The 15310-nt window shown below is 59.0% G+C and overlaps 1 protein-coding gene across 1 annotated transcript; it reads right to left on the reverse strand.

Annotated features, from left to right (window-relative positions):
- Positions 1 to 1787: 1787 nt before the first annotated feature.
- Positions 1788 to 13371, reverse strand: LOC127384822 (prominin-1-A-like). The gene is made up of 25 exons (XM_051619792.1): positions 13104 to 13371; positions 12715 to 12865; positions 11394 to 11455; positions 10957 to 11162; positions 10394 to 10514; positions 10196 to 10259; positions 9685 to 9774; positions 8750 to 8940; positions 8602 to 8676; positions 8227 to 8290; positions 7792 to 7951; positions 7373 to 7525; positions 6723 to 6846; positions 6478 to 6569; positions 6167 to 6251; positions 5910 to 6053; positions 5580 to 5651; positions 5279 to 5368; positions 5095 to 5148; positions 4669 to 4749; positions 4299 to 4367; positions 4113 to 4202; positions 3762 to 3874; positions 2613 to 2630; positions 1788 to 2231 (listed from the first exon to the last, which is right to left on the reverse strand). Exons 2-25 carry the CDS (start codon positions 12842 to 12844, stop codon positions 2180 to 2182), a joined length of 2400 nt encoding a protein of 799 aa, XP_051475752.1. The 5' UTR covers positions 12845 to 12865; positions 13104 to 13371; the 3' UTR covers positions 1788 to 2179.
- Positions 13372 to 15310: the final 1939 nt, after the last annotated feature.

Below are 15310 nucleotides of genomic sequence, written 5' to 3' on the forward strand. Positions count from 1 at the left end.
AGCTTCTTGCTGGGGGAGTTGTGGCCAGCCCCAAGATAGGGTTGAGGAAAGGAGAATTTCTTTCCGCAAGAGCTCCAGCTCATCTCTTTTTTCTAGCTGGAAAACTGACAGAAAGGAACATCAGGCTGCCCACAGTGGGAGCCTGCTGCCCCAGGCACACAGTGGGAGAACTGCTGTTGGAGGCATCCTCTCAAACTACTTTAAAGATGCACAGGGCCTCCCTCAGACAAGGGCTCAGCTGCAGAAAGTCCCTGTGGTAGAAAAAAGTCTGGCGAAGGGGAAGAGGAACTGCTGCAACGGTTCTCCAGAGGTTGGCTGGCTATTGATGAGACCTTCCTTATCTTATGGTGGCTCTTGTGCTGCGGCCGTGGGGTGCTGCGAGTTTCCCTCCCACACAAGGGAAGTGGATTCTGGCAGCTGCCACTCATGTAAGCAGAGGGAGCCTGACTGAAAGGAGAGATGGTGGCAGCAGCTGTATATTTTGTACTGAACCATCTTTGCCTCTTCCCCAAACAGCTGCTGGCCATGCCTGATGCTGCTCTTGCCCACCTTCCAGTTCTGCTCAGGAGGAGAATGTTCCCAGGCTCCTCTCAGAGCCATAGCTCCAGGGCCTGTGATGCTGTCTGGGCAGTGCTGAATGGGGACCTGCTGAGAGCAAACCCCACGCCTTGGCAAAGGCTGTGTGGTAATTTGGGGGGAGATGTTCATTGCCAGGGTTGGGTTTGGGTGCAGATAGCCATGGTGATGCAGTGAACAAGGAGGGTCGAGCTCCCTGCCTTCCAGCACAAACAGAGGGGGTGCCAGGAAATCCTGCCTCAAGGACCAGAAAGGGTGGGCAGCCCAGAGGGAAGCAGGGGCTGAGCTAGCACGCAGGACAGATTCAGCTGGGTGATAGGCAAGCACGGGGCTCTCTGCGGTGAGGATGGGTGCTGGGGGGAGATAGCAGGAGGTAAGCCCAGTGCAGCTTCAGATAACGCCTGAAGGAAAAATAGTGATTAGAAGATCTGAAGGCAAATGGAAAAAGCGATAAAGCAGATGGACATCCTGGAGGACGAGCTGGCCAGCTCTGCCATGTTGCTCATTCCAGAAAGACTTGGACTTTGCAACAAAGGAAATAATGAGTCAAGCTGCTCACGTATGTCCCCCATGCCTAACCCAGCTTCCAGGATGGTCCCTGTGCATGCACCAAGGAGAAGCACAAAGCAATACCTACACTTGCCTCATCACAGGTGCTGACCAAGTTGCCTTTGGCTTATCTGTTCGTGCAGCTCTGGCCATGCCCATCTATGCCCTGCAGCAGTGTGGGGATATGTAAGGGTGGACACTGAAAGTCCCCATGCCACCATACACAGTAAAGGGGGAGAGGTGCGAGCTGCAGGCACCCCATAAACTAACTGGAATGCACAGATGACAGCAGACTTGCTGGAGGGCACAGGGAAGTACTTGTGTGCTGGGGACAGCATGGGGTGGCACCTCATGGACAGGAGCCCTTGGTTCAGCTTTTCCCAGGGAAGGGCCTGGCACCCACCCAACCACAGGTGCAAAGGGCTGCCCAGTGAGGGGAACATCACCCAGCCCTGGCAATGCTGATCAGTGGTCCTGCATCAACCCAGGTGCTGAACCAGGAGTCCAGGAGCTGGCTGTGGGCAGAGCATGCTCGGGGACCCCAGCCAGGGCACTCTAGTCCCAGGCACAGCACCAGCTTGTGCCACCAGTGGGGAACCCTCCCTGCCTCTACCCCTGCGTCCTTCCATTGCAGCCAGACATGAAGAGCACAGCCACATGCCTGCAGTGCACACAAACACCCCATTTATTGTTTGACAGCAAAACTCAGCCTTGGAAAGAGTCAGGCTCCCTGTAAAAACGAGAATCACATTTTTCAAGCAAGGGGCCTGGTTCAGCAGGTTCCCATTTACCAGCAGCACAGGCTGCAGTGCTGTGGATGGTACAAGCTGCCCTGACCCCACGGGGTCTGGTGTGAGGGGTTGAAGTCCCACCTGGGGCAGTGCAAGGGGCAATCCCCCTCCCATACATACTGGGGCATCATCACATGATGGGAATTGGGGAGGGGGCTTCAGCTGGAGGGGTCCCAACCGGCTCCTCAGGGCCCAGGCAGAAGACACAGCAGGTGGAGCAGCCCTCTCGATCTCCTCCGTGCCCATGCTGTGGGCTGGGGGGACTAATGCTTCGTAGATGGCCGGGGGAGTTTGTAGAAGTTGAACGTGGGTGGCCTGCAAAACCAGGGTCACCTATGTCACCCCCAGCCACAGATGGGAGGAAGGGACAGCTCAGGATGTGCTGGGACGGCCAAATATCCCACGCCTGTCATCCAGCCCTACGGGAAAGAAGGTACAGAGACCCCACCCCGCCAGCTTGGGGGAGACTAGGAGCAGCAGTACCCACGAACTTAGGAGTGTGAGAAGATGATGGAGGAACCCCAAAATAGTCTATGCTGCACAGCTCCCACCTTCCCAGTCCACCCCTGAAACCAGCCCCCTCCTTGGCCTGTACTTGCCCTGTTCCACTTCACCCCCCTCCCCCTGGGTCCTGTCCCCTCTCATGCCACAGGAGTTGCCCCCCATCCCACACTGGGACCTCGCACCGCTACTTACATCTCGAAGTCTTCATTCCTGGAGGGAATAAAGAGGGGGTGGTGTCAGTGGGGCAGGAAGATGCCTCCTGGGACAGTACAGCATCTCCAGGTGGGACAAGGTCTCCCCCAAGGCACACAGGGAGGACACAGGGGCTATAGGGTGCTATGGTCCCCTCCATCCCAGCTACCTGATCTGGACACAGCGCATGGGTTCCTACAACTCCCCAGAACCTTGCTGCCCCCAGAGCATCACTGCTCATTCCCCAGGCAGGAAGAGCGGCTCAGGAGCACACAGCTCCTCTGTGCCATGATTTCAGTTCCCCCGTTTCCCTGGCAGCTTAACCCATGTCCCCAGCTCAGCCACCAGCTGAGGGGGAAGTGAAAGGTGCCAGGGCCACCGCTAGGGACCCTGGGCACACCATGGACAGGGCACAGCCCAGCTCAGTGCCACATTCCACACACACTATGTACAACTCCAGCACAGGTCTAGGGAGACAGGGTATGGAGTGAGGGGGAGTAGGGCAAGCAGGAAAGGCTGGCTGGGCCACAGTGGGCTGCAAACCCTGGCTTTCCAGGGGCCCCAGAGCAGAGGGGTGGTGGGCAGGGGGCCCTCAGCAGCTGGAAACCCAACTGGAAACCATTCACTATCCACAGGGGTTGGCAGCTGCACTGATGGTGGTGCTGCCAGTCAGAGGGCCCCAGCGGGATGGGGGACAGCCCTGGGGTGCTGGCATCCATGGGTGTGTTAGTGAGCACTGCACCCTCGTGGCAATGATGCCAACCACACCATGTTCTGCATCACATCCAGCTGTGCTCCTGTTCGGGGTCCCCAGCACAAAAAAAACAGTGCAAAGCTGAGCAAGACCAGTGGTGAACCCCCAAGCCAGGCTGTGGGCTGCAGCCCTGCTATGCAAGCCAGGCTCCCTTCTCTTAAGGGGGGTCACATGCACCTGCAGCTGTCCAAGGAGGAGTTGCAGAGCTGACAGAGCCATGCTCTTCTCCAAAACATCTCCATCCTCAAAGGCTGAAAGTCCCAAGCCACCTCCCTGGTCCCCCCAAGCCCGAATTCCTTTAGGATCAGCCCCACGGGGCAGATGAAGGGGTGGTTTGCAGTGCATAGGGAGAACCCCAGACATAGTGTGGTCATAGGTGAGCAGTGGCTTCTCACCTGTAGACATCAGCAATGTCCATGCGGCGGTAAAACTTGGCGAGTCTGACAGCCAGGATGATGCTGGGCAGCAGGAACACGGTACACCAACCCAGGCTGAACCAGAAGGCATTCTGGGTGTGTGGGGAAAGCCATCAGGGCCCAGAAAGTGACTGGGAGAGCCCCTTCTCCACCAGACTCCCCCTGTGATGCCCTCATCCAGCTCTTCTCACAGCCTGGCCTTTGTTCTTAGCCACACCAATCCACCGGGGAGATGGACAGAGATGGATACCCCTTATCTGGTGCATGAGGGGGACAAGGGGACCACATTGCCACCACATGTGTCATCTCTCACACCACTGCACCACTCACCAGAGAGTCCAGGATGTAGTCACAGGTGATGGCCTCCACGTTATCCAGGGTCTGAGCTATGGGCTTGCAACGTGCCACATCTTCCGTCAGCTGGGAACACAGTGGGAAGCAGGACATGTCAGTGTCCCCAAAACCCTGCAGCCTGTCCTTGCCTTCCCTCCACCCCACCAAAGAGGCTCAACTCACGCTGCTCTTGGCCCAGGAGACGTAGGTCTCAAAGAAGTCTAGCAGCTCCTTCAGGAAGGCCCATGTCTCCTGGGGAGAAAAAGCAGAGTGGAGTTGCTGCACCCCCAGCCCTCCCCATGCCTTGTGTCTGCTCCATGTCAGGATCAGGGCTGTAAGACCACCTCAACCCAGCAGCAATAGAGCTGCAAGTCCCCAACCATCCCAACCCCTTGCCTGTAGTGCCATAAGGGGAGTGGACACACAGGGAAGATGACAAAGCATGACAAGCAGCCAGACATTGCTTGGCATCCCTGCGCAGAGGGAAGTATTGGTGTGGGAGTCCAGTCACATCCCCACCAGGTGGCCCAGCAGCAGGGCAAGGCAAGCTCACATTCTTGATGATGTTTCCCATCTCCCTCTCCAGGAACTGCTGGGTTTCGTTGGCTTTGTCCAGCGCAGTTTTTGTCTGTGCCTGGGATGAAAAGTGCTCTCAGCAGTGTGATGGGGGAAGTGGGGGTCCCCACATCTCCCCGACCCTGTCCCAGGGAGCAGCATCTCTGACCTGTGGTGTCCCCAGCAGTCATGTATTAGTAGTGCCTGAGTACCTCAGGCAGAAGGAGCCTGAGCCTGGCAGGGTCCATGGTGTGGGCCCCCTTGCTCTGCCCCACGAGCAGCCCCTGCAGTGCATGCTTGGGGAGTCCCATGGCACCCACCAGCTCCCCAGACTGCAGGTTATCCCCCATCATCTCCACTGCAGGACTTCACAGGTGCTTTACAGAGTGTCCTGGAAAGGGGTGCACTCAGGAGTGCTGCTTACCTCAAGCTGGGCAGCCCTGCTCTGCACTGAGTGGATGTTCTCCTTCAGGCTTTGCTGGGGATGGAGAGAAGGGGGTCAAAGGCACAGACCTCACTGCTCAGCCAAGACCCCACGAACATGTTCCAAGCTCTGAGGGTGCCAAAGCCAGCACCTCCGGCACCTTCCCCACCCCAGCATCACTCACCAGTGGCCCAGAGAAGCTCATCTGCATCTCCCTGTCCAGTTCCCTCAGCAGGTAAGCATAATGCTTCAGGTCCTCTTTCACGTCCGTGCCCTGCAAGGGCTGCAGTCAGTGGTGCCCCAAAGCACAGGGTCCCTGCCCCACCACAGCCATCTGATGGGGATGTGGGCTGGAAAAAAGAGCTGGGACAGGGTGAAGGGCCTTGCCTCCCCTCAGCACCCAGGCAGGTTTGTGGAGGAGCTCCCACAGCCAGTGGCTTTGGGGACACATTGGCCATGGTCCAGAGGGGGACATGGTCTCTCACCACTTTGTTTGCCAGCTGCTCCAGCTCTGCAGCCAGATCAAGGAGGCTGCCCTGGGTCAGATTCTGATCCAGCTGGAAAAGGCAGAGACACAGCCATGAGACTGGGGACACAGGGTTAACAAGAGGGCCATACCCCATCCCTGAGGAACAGAGTAGAGCCAGGGCCTCCCAGGTGGAAGAGGTGCCTAGTTGCCTAAAGGGGTGACATGGATAGCAAGGAGCACTCATGGAGCCTCCAGTGGGACTCCCACAGCAGCAAAGGGGAGAGTGGATCCCCTCTGCACACATCCAGACACCCCCATCCCAACACCAAGCTGCCACCCAGCCCACCTTCTCCAGAGTAGGGGTGAAGTCAGGGGGTTGCCCAAGCTGGCTGGCTTTCAGCAGCAAGTCTCTCTGTGTTTCGTTGAGCAGGGAGATGGGGCTCAGGGTGATGTTCATCTTCTCAAAGGCTGTGGAGATCTCTCCTGTATACTGCCAGAGCAAGGAGAGCCATGATGGGGCATGGTGCTCGCCCGTCACTGTCTCCCCAGCACCAATCCTGTGCCCCAGCTCTGCCCCACAGACCCTGGCACCCCCCTGCTTACCTGGCTGATGTTCAGGAGCTCATCCAGGGACACACTCTGGTCCAGGTGCAGTGTTTGCCACAGGGCAGCATCTTGCTGGCACTGCCTGCAGAAGCAGGACATGGGGCTGAAAATGGGGCAGGCAAGGGACACCCCCTCCTAGGAGCATGTCCTCACCCACATGGGCAACTTGCACCTCACTCCTTCCCTGGCACCAGTGCCTGCCTGCAGCCAGGGCAGGTAGGGCAAGCTGCTCCCATCCCAGGGATCATCAAAGGGCACTGAGCAACTGTACCGCTCCTCAAAGATACAGTGCTAGAGCTGGGACTCACCTGTACATCTCTGAGAAGTTTGTTGTGCCACTCTCTTGGCCCAGCAGCTCTGACAGGTTGAAGCCAGGGATCAGGCCTGGGGTGTCTAGAATCTGAAAGCAAGGGAAGAGATGGAAAAACTAAACACAGCACAGGACACCTAGGAAGAGCATCCTACACTGGCCAGTGCTGCCTCCACTCCAGCAATAGCCCTTGGAAAGGTGGCAATGGCTCTGAGCAGGGATATCTCCCCACAGGGAGCTCACCTGGAAGAGCTTCTGGCTGTGCCAGGTCTCACAGATGACCACGTAGGTGTTTCCCCCCAGCACAAAGGTGATCAGCACCAGCAGCATCAGCAGCCAGGAGAAGATGAAGCTGAAGCCAACCCCTCTGTCAGGACAGAGACACAGTTGGTGCATGAGGCCCTATGCCCGGTGTTGTTGCTACTATTGACTCCAGCTCACAGTGCCCAGAGCCTGCACATCCTGTGCCCCATTCAGCAATGCTACTCCAATAAGCACATCTTCACTCTGCCTTCACTCCCTGCCCCGAGCACAGCCAGGCTGTACCCTTGGGCTCATACCCTGGAACACCTTCCCCCAGCCCACCCGCCACCACCCACCCGCAGAGCTATGGGACCATGCACACACTGTCCAGGCCCCTGACAGCAAGGGCTGAATGGGCTCTGCTCAAACACCTCTCACCAGCACCTTGCCAGTACCCTTGTTTTCCACCTGTATGGTGAGTTGCCACAGGGCAGACCATTAAGCCACAGTAATTTCATTTTTCAGGAATGTCCTGGTTTGAGCCAGGATGAAGCCATTTTTCCTTTTACTGTGACAAGGAGCTTGAGAATCCCCAGGCCAGCCCTGCCCACCCATCCCACATGCATCCTCAGCAGCCAAGGGAGCCTCACGCCATGAAGAAGTTCCCGCCGGCGTTGGAGAGGCTGCTGCGCTGCGTGGGCAGCACATCTTCCTTCAGCCCCAGGGGCCCCAGCAGCAGCCCAAAGACATTGCAGAGGACCACCAGCAGCACCATGCAGCACAGGAGGACACACACACTCCACCTGGGTAAGAGGAGGGGCAGAAGTCAGCCAGCAAGATCTGGCATCCCAGGCAGTGCCTGGTATTCCATCAGCTGCCTTCACAGGGAGGAAAAATCTCCCAGGCACCCTGGCAGAGAAGGGGCATGGATGGCTGTGAAGCACAGCTCTGGCTGCCTTGCACCCACAACCCTATCACCAAGCAAGCCCCCAGTTCCAGCAACTGGAGGATTGAGAAGCTGAGCCTCTCTGGACAAGGATGCCAGGGCAAGCAGCAGCCCCTCACCTACCTGAGCCTGTCCAAGGCAACGATCGGCTCCCTGTACTCCTCCAGCGTCAATGAGGTGTTGCCCACAAAGGCTCCAACATTCTCCTCCAAATCCAGGAGTGGCAACTTCTCCTGCAAGCTCCTGATCTCCTGCCTGATAAATCCCAGCTGGCCCTGGGTCTCTGCAGGGGATGGGGACAGGTTGGTGCTGTGAACTGCTGCCCGAGTCCTGTTTGTCTGGGGCAGACAAGCCTGGGGTAGCAAGGAACCCAGAGAGGATGGGAAGGGAGTGGCTTTGGTCAAGGATGGCATCAGCATGATAGCACATAGGGACATGGGGACAGCCAGGGCTGCAGGCAGTGGGGTGGAAGCACGGGAGGTCTCCAGGCAGGGACGGGATGAGAAAAGAGAATGGAGCTCTGGGAGAGAGAGAATTTGGCAACAAAACCCTGCTTACTTGTCACCACATCCCGGGACTGCTCTTGCACCTTGGCATAGGCTGTGCTCAGAGTGCTGTTAACCTGCATCCAGAGGGGCACAGTGTCCAGCTCATGTCCCAGCTCACAGCCCAGGGCTGAGCGGCACACCCCCTCTGTCCCCAGATCCCAGTGGCACAGGACAGCCAGGCTCCCCCCAGCACCCAGCCGTGACTGTGCCAGCACCCAGGGGTGGGACAGAGGGTAAGCTCTGGCCAAGGCGGACCTCCAAGCAGCACATCCCTCCATATGACAGCAATTAGCTCCCATCAGAGCTCTTCCCAAGCCCACCCCTAACAGCACAGCCCCAGCAGCACCATGAGCACCCAGCCCTGTGTGCAAGGGGAACCCCTCACCTTCTCTAAATCAGCTGCTATGTTGGAGCCAGACACATCATGCAGGGCCTCCAGCTGCTGCTCCACACCAGGGATCTGTGGGGAAGAGCCTGGGTGAGGGGACTGTAGGGGGCTGGGGAAGGGGCTGTGGGGTCCCTCGCCTCCTGACCGTGCTGAAGTTGGTGCTGAAGGCAAGGCCACCCAGGGACACGCTGCTGCAGGGGCTGCCACAGCGCTGCAGGGTCTGGTTAAGGCCACCCCGCAGGCTGTCCAGCCGCTGGCTGTAGTTGCTCTGCAGCTCCTCAAGGTGTGGACGAGTCCTGGAGATGATGCCAAAGGCATCTGCCAGCATCTCTATCCCTAGGGAGACAGTGGAGGGCTCAGGGCCTCATCCTGCCAGTGCACTGGGGCTTGTTCTCACTCAGCTGAACCTCAGAGACCTATCAAAAAATGCAACATAGGGGCAACCCCACAAAGTCCCAGCATTTGCCCTAAGCTGTGGCTGGGAAACCAGATGGACCCCTCCCTTGGAGCCCTACCCAAACATGTTGAGATATTGAGATGCTGAAGCAAGTACAGAGGAGGGCAACGAAGCTGGTGAAGGGCCTAGAGAATAATTCTTATGAAGAATGCTTGAAGGAGCTGGGAATGTTTAGTCTGAGGAAGAGGAGGTTGAGAGGAGACCTCATCAGTCTCTACAGCTATCTGAAAGGTCATTGTAGAGAGGTTGGTGCTGGTCTCTTTTCACAGGTAACTAGCGATAAAACAAGAGGGAATGGCTTCAAGCTGCAACAGGGTGGGTTTAGACTGGACATTAGGAAAAAAATTTTCACAGAGTGATCAGACACTGGAATAGGCTTCCCAGGGAGGTGGTTGAGTCACCATCCCTGGATGTGTTGAAGGGTTGTTTGGATGTGGTGTTGGTGGATATGGTTTAGGGAAGAACTTTGTAGAGTAGGGATGATGGTTGGACTCGGAGATCCCAAGAGTCTTTTCCAGCCTGAATGGTTCTATGATTCTATGCACTTACTCCAGTTCTCAGCCCCCACATTCCCCTGAATCCCCTTTGAGGCCCTGACAGCCCCCCAGGGATGGGGCCACTACCTTGCAAGAGGCTCTGGAGGGATCCCAGAGTCCCATCCGTGCTGCTCCTGATGCCCAAGATGATCATGCCACCCAGAATGGACCCAATGTCTGCAGAGATGGGAGAGATGGTGTCAATGACAGAACCCTCGATATCCTGGGGCTTGCAGGGGAGCTGCTGAAAGCACTGACACCGCACCAGAACCCCATCCCACACCCACCTCCCAGGCAGTGGGCAGAGTAAACACTCCCACCCTGCCACCACCTGCCTCACCCTCCCCAGAGAGGAGCCTGGATGGGGAAAAGCAACAGCTGGTGCAGAGCACAGAGAATTTGGAGGAGCCCCCATTTAGACATCCCCATGAGACCCTGCACAGCGGCCTCCAGGGTCAGCAACTATCTGCAGAGCAGCAACAGAAACTAATGCAGCACCCCCAGCCACCCCAACTCCCCAAGCACCCCCAGCCCTGCCAGAGCAGCTCGCCATGGGTGCATGGGAATGCTCCAGCCCTGCTCTGCTGCACACCCTCACCCTGGAGGCTGCTGTTGGCGTGACCCAGCGGGACGTTGCTGCTGTCGATGATAAAATTGATTTGCTGCAGGGATAGAGATGGGGTGTTAGTGTGAGCAGAAACCCTTCCTCGCCTTTAGCTCCACTGTCACCCTTCCCCAGAGGGGCTCTTTACCCTCCCATTAGGCACCCCAGTCAGGGCAGGGGGATCATGCGTGCCTGGGGAATGGAGGTCACATAGGTCTGGGCATTGTTCAGGGTGTTGTTGATGTTGGGGAAGGTGCCATGCACAGCCTGGGAGAAGCGGGTGTTGCTGATGAAGGCACAGACATCACCAGCCCTGCAAGGGAAGGGCAGCAGGGTCAGCACACGGGGAGCTCAGTCCTGATGCTCCCGCCCAGGACCCTCCAAATCCACCTGCATTGACCCCACGCTGCAGGGTCTGGAGCACACCACAGCCCTGCTTCCAGAGCACCCCAACGAGTGCCCTGCACACAAGCCAACAGATCAGTGAGGAGGGACATGGGAAACTGAGGCACAGGGGAGCCCAGTGCCCAGCATGCCCACATTTCCCCACAGTGAAACTGTCAGGAAGGGTCTGCACCATCCCAACATGCAGCCCCCCGGGGCCAGCTCCCCACCACTGACATTTCCTCTCCTTTGTCCCTCCGTGCTGGGATCTGCTCCTGCGAACAATGGCAGCTTCCTGGCATAGCCGCCAACTGCCGGTGTTTCCACCCGCCCTCAGGTCCCATCCGGAGCCTCCCAGCCAGTGCACTCACAGTAGGAGAGCAGAGACCAGCAGGACGGAGGCCCAGAGCGTTCTGCGCCGGCAGCTCATCCGCCGGCTCTGCTTCTGGTACATGCGGCCCCCGCAGTTGCCGCAGCAGCGGCAGCAGCAGAAGCAGCATCCCACCAGGGGCACGAGGATGATGAAGAGGACCCCAATGGCGATGCAGACCAGGAAACCCAGTTCGTAGTGCAGCAGCTGGGAAAGGAAGAATAAGAGGCAGCATAACACTGGTACGCCTGAAGGCTCCCCAGCTCTGAGGGTCCTGTCCAGACTCTCACAGGACAGGATGGATCCCCCCTGAGTGTTGCACATCTCCCCTTGCTGCTGCCCAGCACCTGGGGCTCAGCTTCTAAGCAGCATGCACCAGCATCATCTAGCCTGTGGTGGGCTGGGACTGCTGGCTCTCTGCCCTGGCTGCCCACTCACCTTCTGGACTTGCTCCCCAGTAGCATCCTGACTCTGGGACTGTCCAAAATCTGTAATCAGTTCTGGGACACAAGAAGCAGAGAAAGCCATGAGTGGGTGATGGATCCTGGGGCTTCTCTCCAGGGGCCCCTACATGCTGCTAACACCAGAGAGGTGCTCCTAGCACCAGGCATCACCTCCAGTGCTAGGGCCCAGAGCAGCTGGGCCATCGTGTCACACAACCCTTTGGCACCCAGGAAAAATACTGCCAGCCCCCAGGCTCTCAGGGGTCCACGAAACAAGGGGGTACTTATCCCAGTGAGCACCAGGGGCAGGGTGGTGGAAGGATGCTCCAACAGCTGCCTCTGCTTCCCTTGGGCTGCCTTTCTGCAGCCCAGCCCAGCTGGGATGGATGCTGGAGCAAAGTCCCCGCCACTGCACTGCCTCTCACATCTCCAGGGCTTGCCCTGCCCATGCCCCATGGCCTCATTACAAGGTGTGCCAGCATGGTGCTATGTGATTGCACCCCACTATCTGTGCAACATGAACAAGGCCACAAAGCTGTTTGCCAGCCATATATTTGCCTACAAGTTGCTGGTGAGCACGAGCTGAGCCCAGTGAAGGAGGAAGCACAAGTGTCAGCAGCCACAATGGCCAACTCCCTCACCAGCTATGAGGGCAGCACTTGCCCTCGGGACAATGAGCAGCTGCAGTGTCTTGTCATCACCCATGCCAACCTGCAGCCACAGCAGAGCAGAGCTGTGCCAGCAACACATTCCCTAGGAGGCAATGGAGGGAGGGCTAGCACTAGCAAGCAGGTTTGTGCACAGGGAGTGCCTGCAAGGCTGCTGTTCAGGCACTGGCACTGGGACATGCTGCTCTTGGTGGTCCCAGGCTGGGTCTTGCCTAAGCACACCTTGTCACATGCAAGCACAGAAAGCTGCAAGCCAGACGAGGACCATGAAAACTTGCAGGCAGCTCTGGGTTTGCTCTGCACTGTTTGTTGGGGCCTGAGATGAAGATACCTGGAGAGAGGACAGGACAGGACTCTGCAAGGTGGCACTACCACCAAAGCCTGTCCTAGGGCCCACCTGAGACTGCCCCACAGTAGTGATGGGACGTGGGTAGGACACAGCTGGCAGTCCTCAGGGACCCCACTCCATTCCCCGCCCTAAATCCCACCTAACCCAGTACCCCAGCATTTAAATGTCAGATCGACAGTCACCAGTGGAGGAATTCCAGCTCACACTCAACTGAGACACTGCCACTCCGAGCAGCCCCCCACCCCATCGCCAGCCCCCCCCCCACCCCATCACCAGCTTCCCCACTGCAGTGCACCCACCTATGGGCAGGTCGTTGGGCTGCACCAGCCGCAGGAAACCATGCACCATCCCCACCAGGCCCGGCGTGCTGCTGCCCGGTGCCTCGGGACCAGGGCCATACACCGGCTGCGAGATGTTCCCCAGCTCCATCACGGCAGCTCTGGAGGACACCTAGACACAGTCTGCGTCATTGGAGCAAAAGGCCACTGAGCCAGCCCTGCCTCCAAGAAGGAAGTGCAGGGAGAAAAAATCAGGCACCTGCAGGCTCCTGCCCAGAAGGAAAGAGCTGCGGGAGAGTACTGGGGAGGGATGGGGAGTCCTGGGAGCAGCAGGGTGGGGAAGACAGGCAGGAGGTGCCCGTGAAGGACCAGAGGGGCTGTGGGGGATGAGGTGGAGACAAAGCACTTACCCTGTCTGCTGGCACCTTTGTGCGCCCACGCCTTACGCAGGGCCCAGACCTACAGTGCCAGCGCCCGGGCTTTATGGTTTGTTTAAGTTTCAGCTGCTCGCCGGGGAAGGCAGCGATGCCGGGATGGCCCCACCCTGCCTGGCCACCTCCTGGCACGCGGCCACCCCGGGCCACCTCTCTGTACCCGCGTCAGGGTCACCACCAACCCGTCCCAACCCAAGCACTGGGTAGAAACTCTTCGTAACCTCGCAGAGCTCCCGCGCCCTTTCTTGTTTTCTCCTGTTTCGACCCAGGAGCCGGGTGACCCGTGGTGATCCCCAGGGCAAGCCATCTTGCCAGTTCCACCCCAGCACCATCTGCATCCCTTCGGGATGGGGTGTACTCGGCCGGCCACAGCTTCGGTACAAACCAGCGCTGGCTACAAAACCAGGCTTTGCACTTTAAAAGCCTCCCCAAATGGGGCATTGGAGAAGGCTGCATTATAAAAACCTTCCCAAATGGCAGCAAACCCGGCATTTTCCACAAGCGCCCTGATCCCCCCAAGCGGGGAACAGCCTCAGGGGCCCCCGGACAGGATTCTTCCTCCAAGGCTGGAGGTCTGCCAGCGTCTGCCCGGCTCCATCCCCCCTCCCCGTCCCTCGGGCAGGCCCCCCAAGCTCCGACCCCCGCCCCAGCCCCGCGAGCCTTAACCCCCGCCCCGCCGCCGGGGTCCCGCCGGAGGCTCCAGGAGGCAGGGGCGGAGCGGGGGTCGCTCCCGGTTGCGCCGCGGACGCACCCGGTGGGCGCGGGACGGATGCCCCGGGGGTCGCGTCCCGGCGGGCGGCGGCGGGAGCTCCCGGCACAGCTCGGCTCTGCACCGCACCGATCTTACGGCGCGGCGGCCCCGGGAGGGGTGGGTAAAGCCCGGCGGGGCCGCCTCTTCCGCCCCGGCCCCCCGGGGTCTGCCCGGGGCGTGCTAAGCCCCCGCCCCCGCCGGGAGGGAACCCTCAGCATCCGCCCCGCTGCGCCTTGGCACCCTCCTCTGCCCTGGGAGGACCACAGCCCCAATCCCATCCCACCCCAGTACTCCGCCTTCACCCCGCAGGAACCCCTGTATCTGCCTCATCCCACCCTAGCACCCTGCATCTGCCCGAGGGGCCCCAACTCCTGCCCCATCCTACCCCAGCGCCTTGCACTTACAAGTGGGGGGGCCAGAGCTTCTGCCTCAATCTGCTCCAGCACCCCACCTCTGCATTGGGGGGACCCCAGACTCTACTCCATCTCACCCTAACATCCTGCATCTCCTCCCGAGAAGACCAAAGCTCCTGCCCCATCCCACCTGCGAGAGCCCCCTGACCCTGGTAGCCAGCCCCTCTGCCCAATGCCCAGGTGATGCCCCCTCTTTGCCCCGTGGAGACCCAGCTCTATCTCCACAATGCCAGTTCCAGTGCTGGCCTCTCCAGCAGCCCACCCTGCCACAGCCCCCCTACCCAGAGCCCCCCCATACTGCCTGCTTTGCCCCATGCCCTCAGCTGTGCTCTCCTGCTCCTGCCTCGCTCCCCAGGATAGCCAGTATCCCCAGTATGGTCCTTGGTCCCCATTCCTGCATGGGGCACCATGTGCTTTTAGACAGGCATCAGTGGGGAGTCCAGGTAAGCTATACCCAGCCCCCCAGCACTGATGGCTTGTTGCCTGCTACCTCCCAGGTTACTGATTAACTTTCCCCAGGTGTCACCGTTCTCCATGACCTTGCTAGAAGGTGGCATGGGAAGGAGGCAGCCCTGCCTCAGTGGTTCCTCCAAGCCTGGCCAGTGCCCTGGGACCATGTGAGACCCTGGGGCGCAGCACTGGCACTGGGACAGAGTGGCAGAGGACACAGATACTCCTCCAAAAAAAAGAAACAAAAAGAAACTAAAGCAGGGACCACCGTTTCTCACAGCACTTGGGCTGTTGGGGGGAGGGAGGTTTGGAGGTTTCATGGGCATCCTTGAGCTTTCCAGCTTGGATCCCAACTCCAAAGTGTTGCTTCAGGGCCCTCTGCCAGCTTCTGGGGAAGGGGACACAGTGTGGAGCAGGGCACCAGGGACCCCACATGGAATGGGGCTGGCTGCCCTGCATGCTGCACCCCCCAAATCATTGTATGCCCAGCTCCCACAGCTGCATGTGAGCAGGATCTGGCTGGGCATCTGTGGGATCCTTCAGGGATGGGAGGATCTTCTCCAGGCTAT

The sequence above is a fragment of the Apus apus genome, chromosome 4 (assembly GCF_020740795.1).
Source record: "Apus apus isolate bApuApu2 chromosome 4, bApuApu2.pri.cur, whole genome shotgun sequence".
Classification (NCBI taxonomy): domain Eukaryota; kingdom Metazoa; phylum Chordata; class Aves; order Apodiformes; family Apodidae; genus Apus; species Apus apus.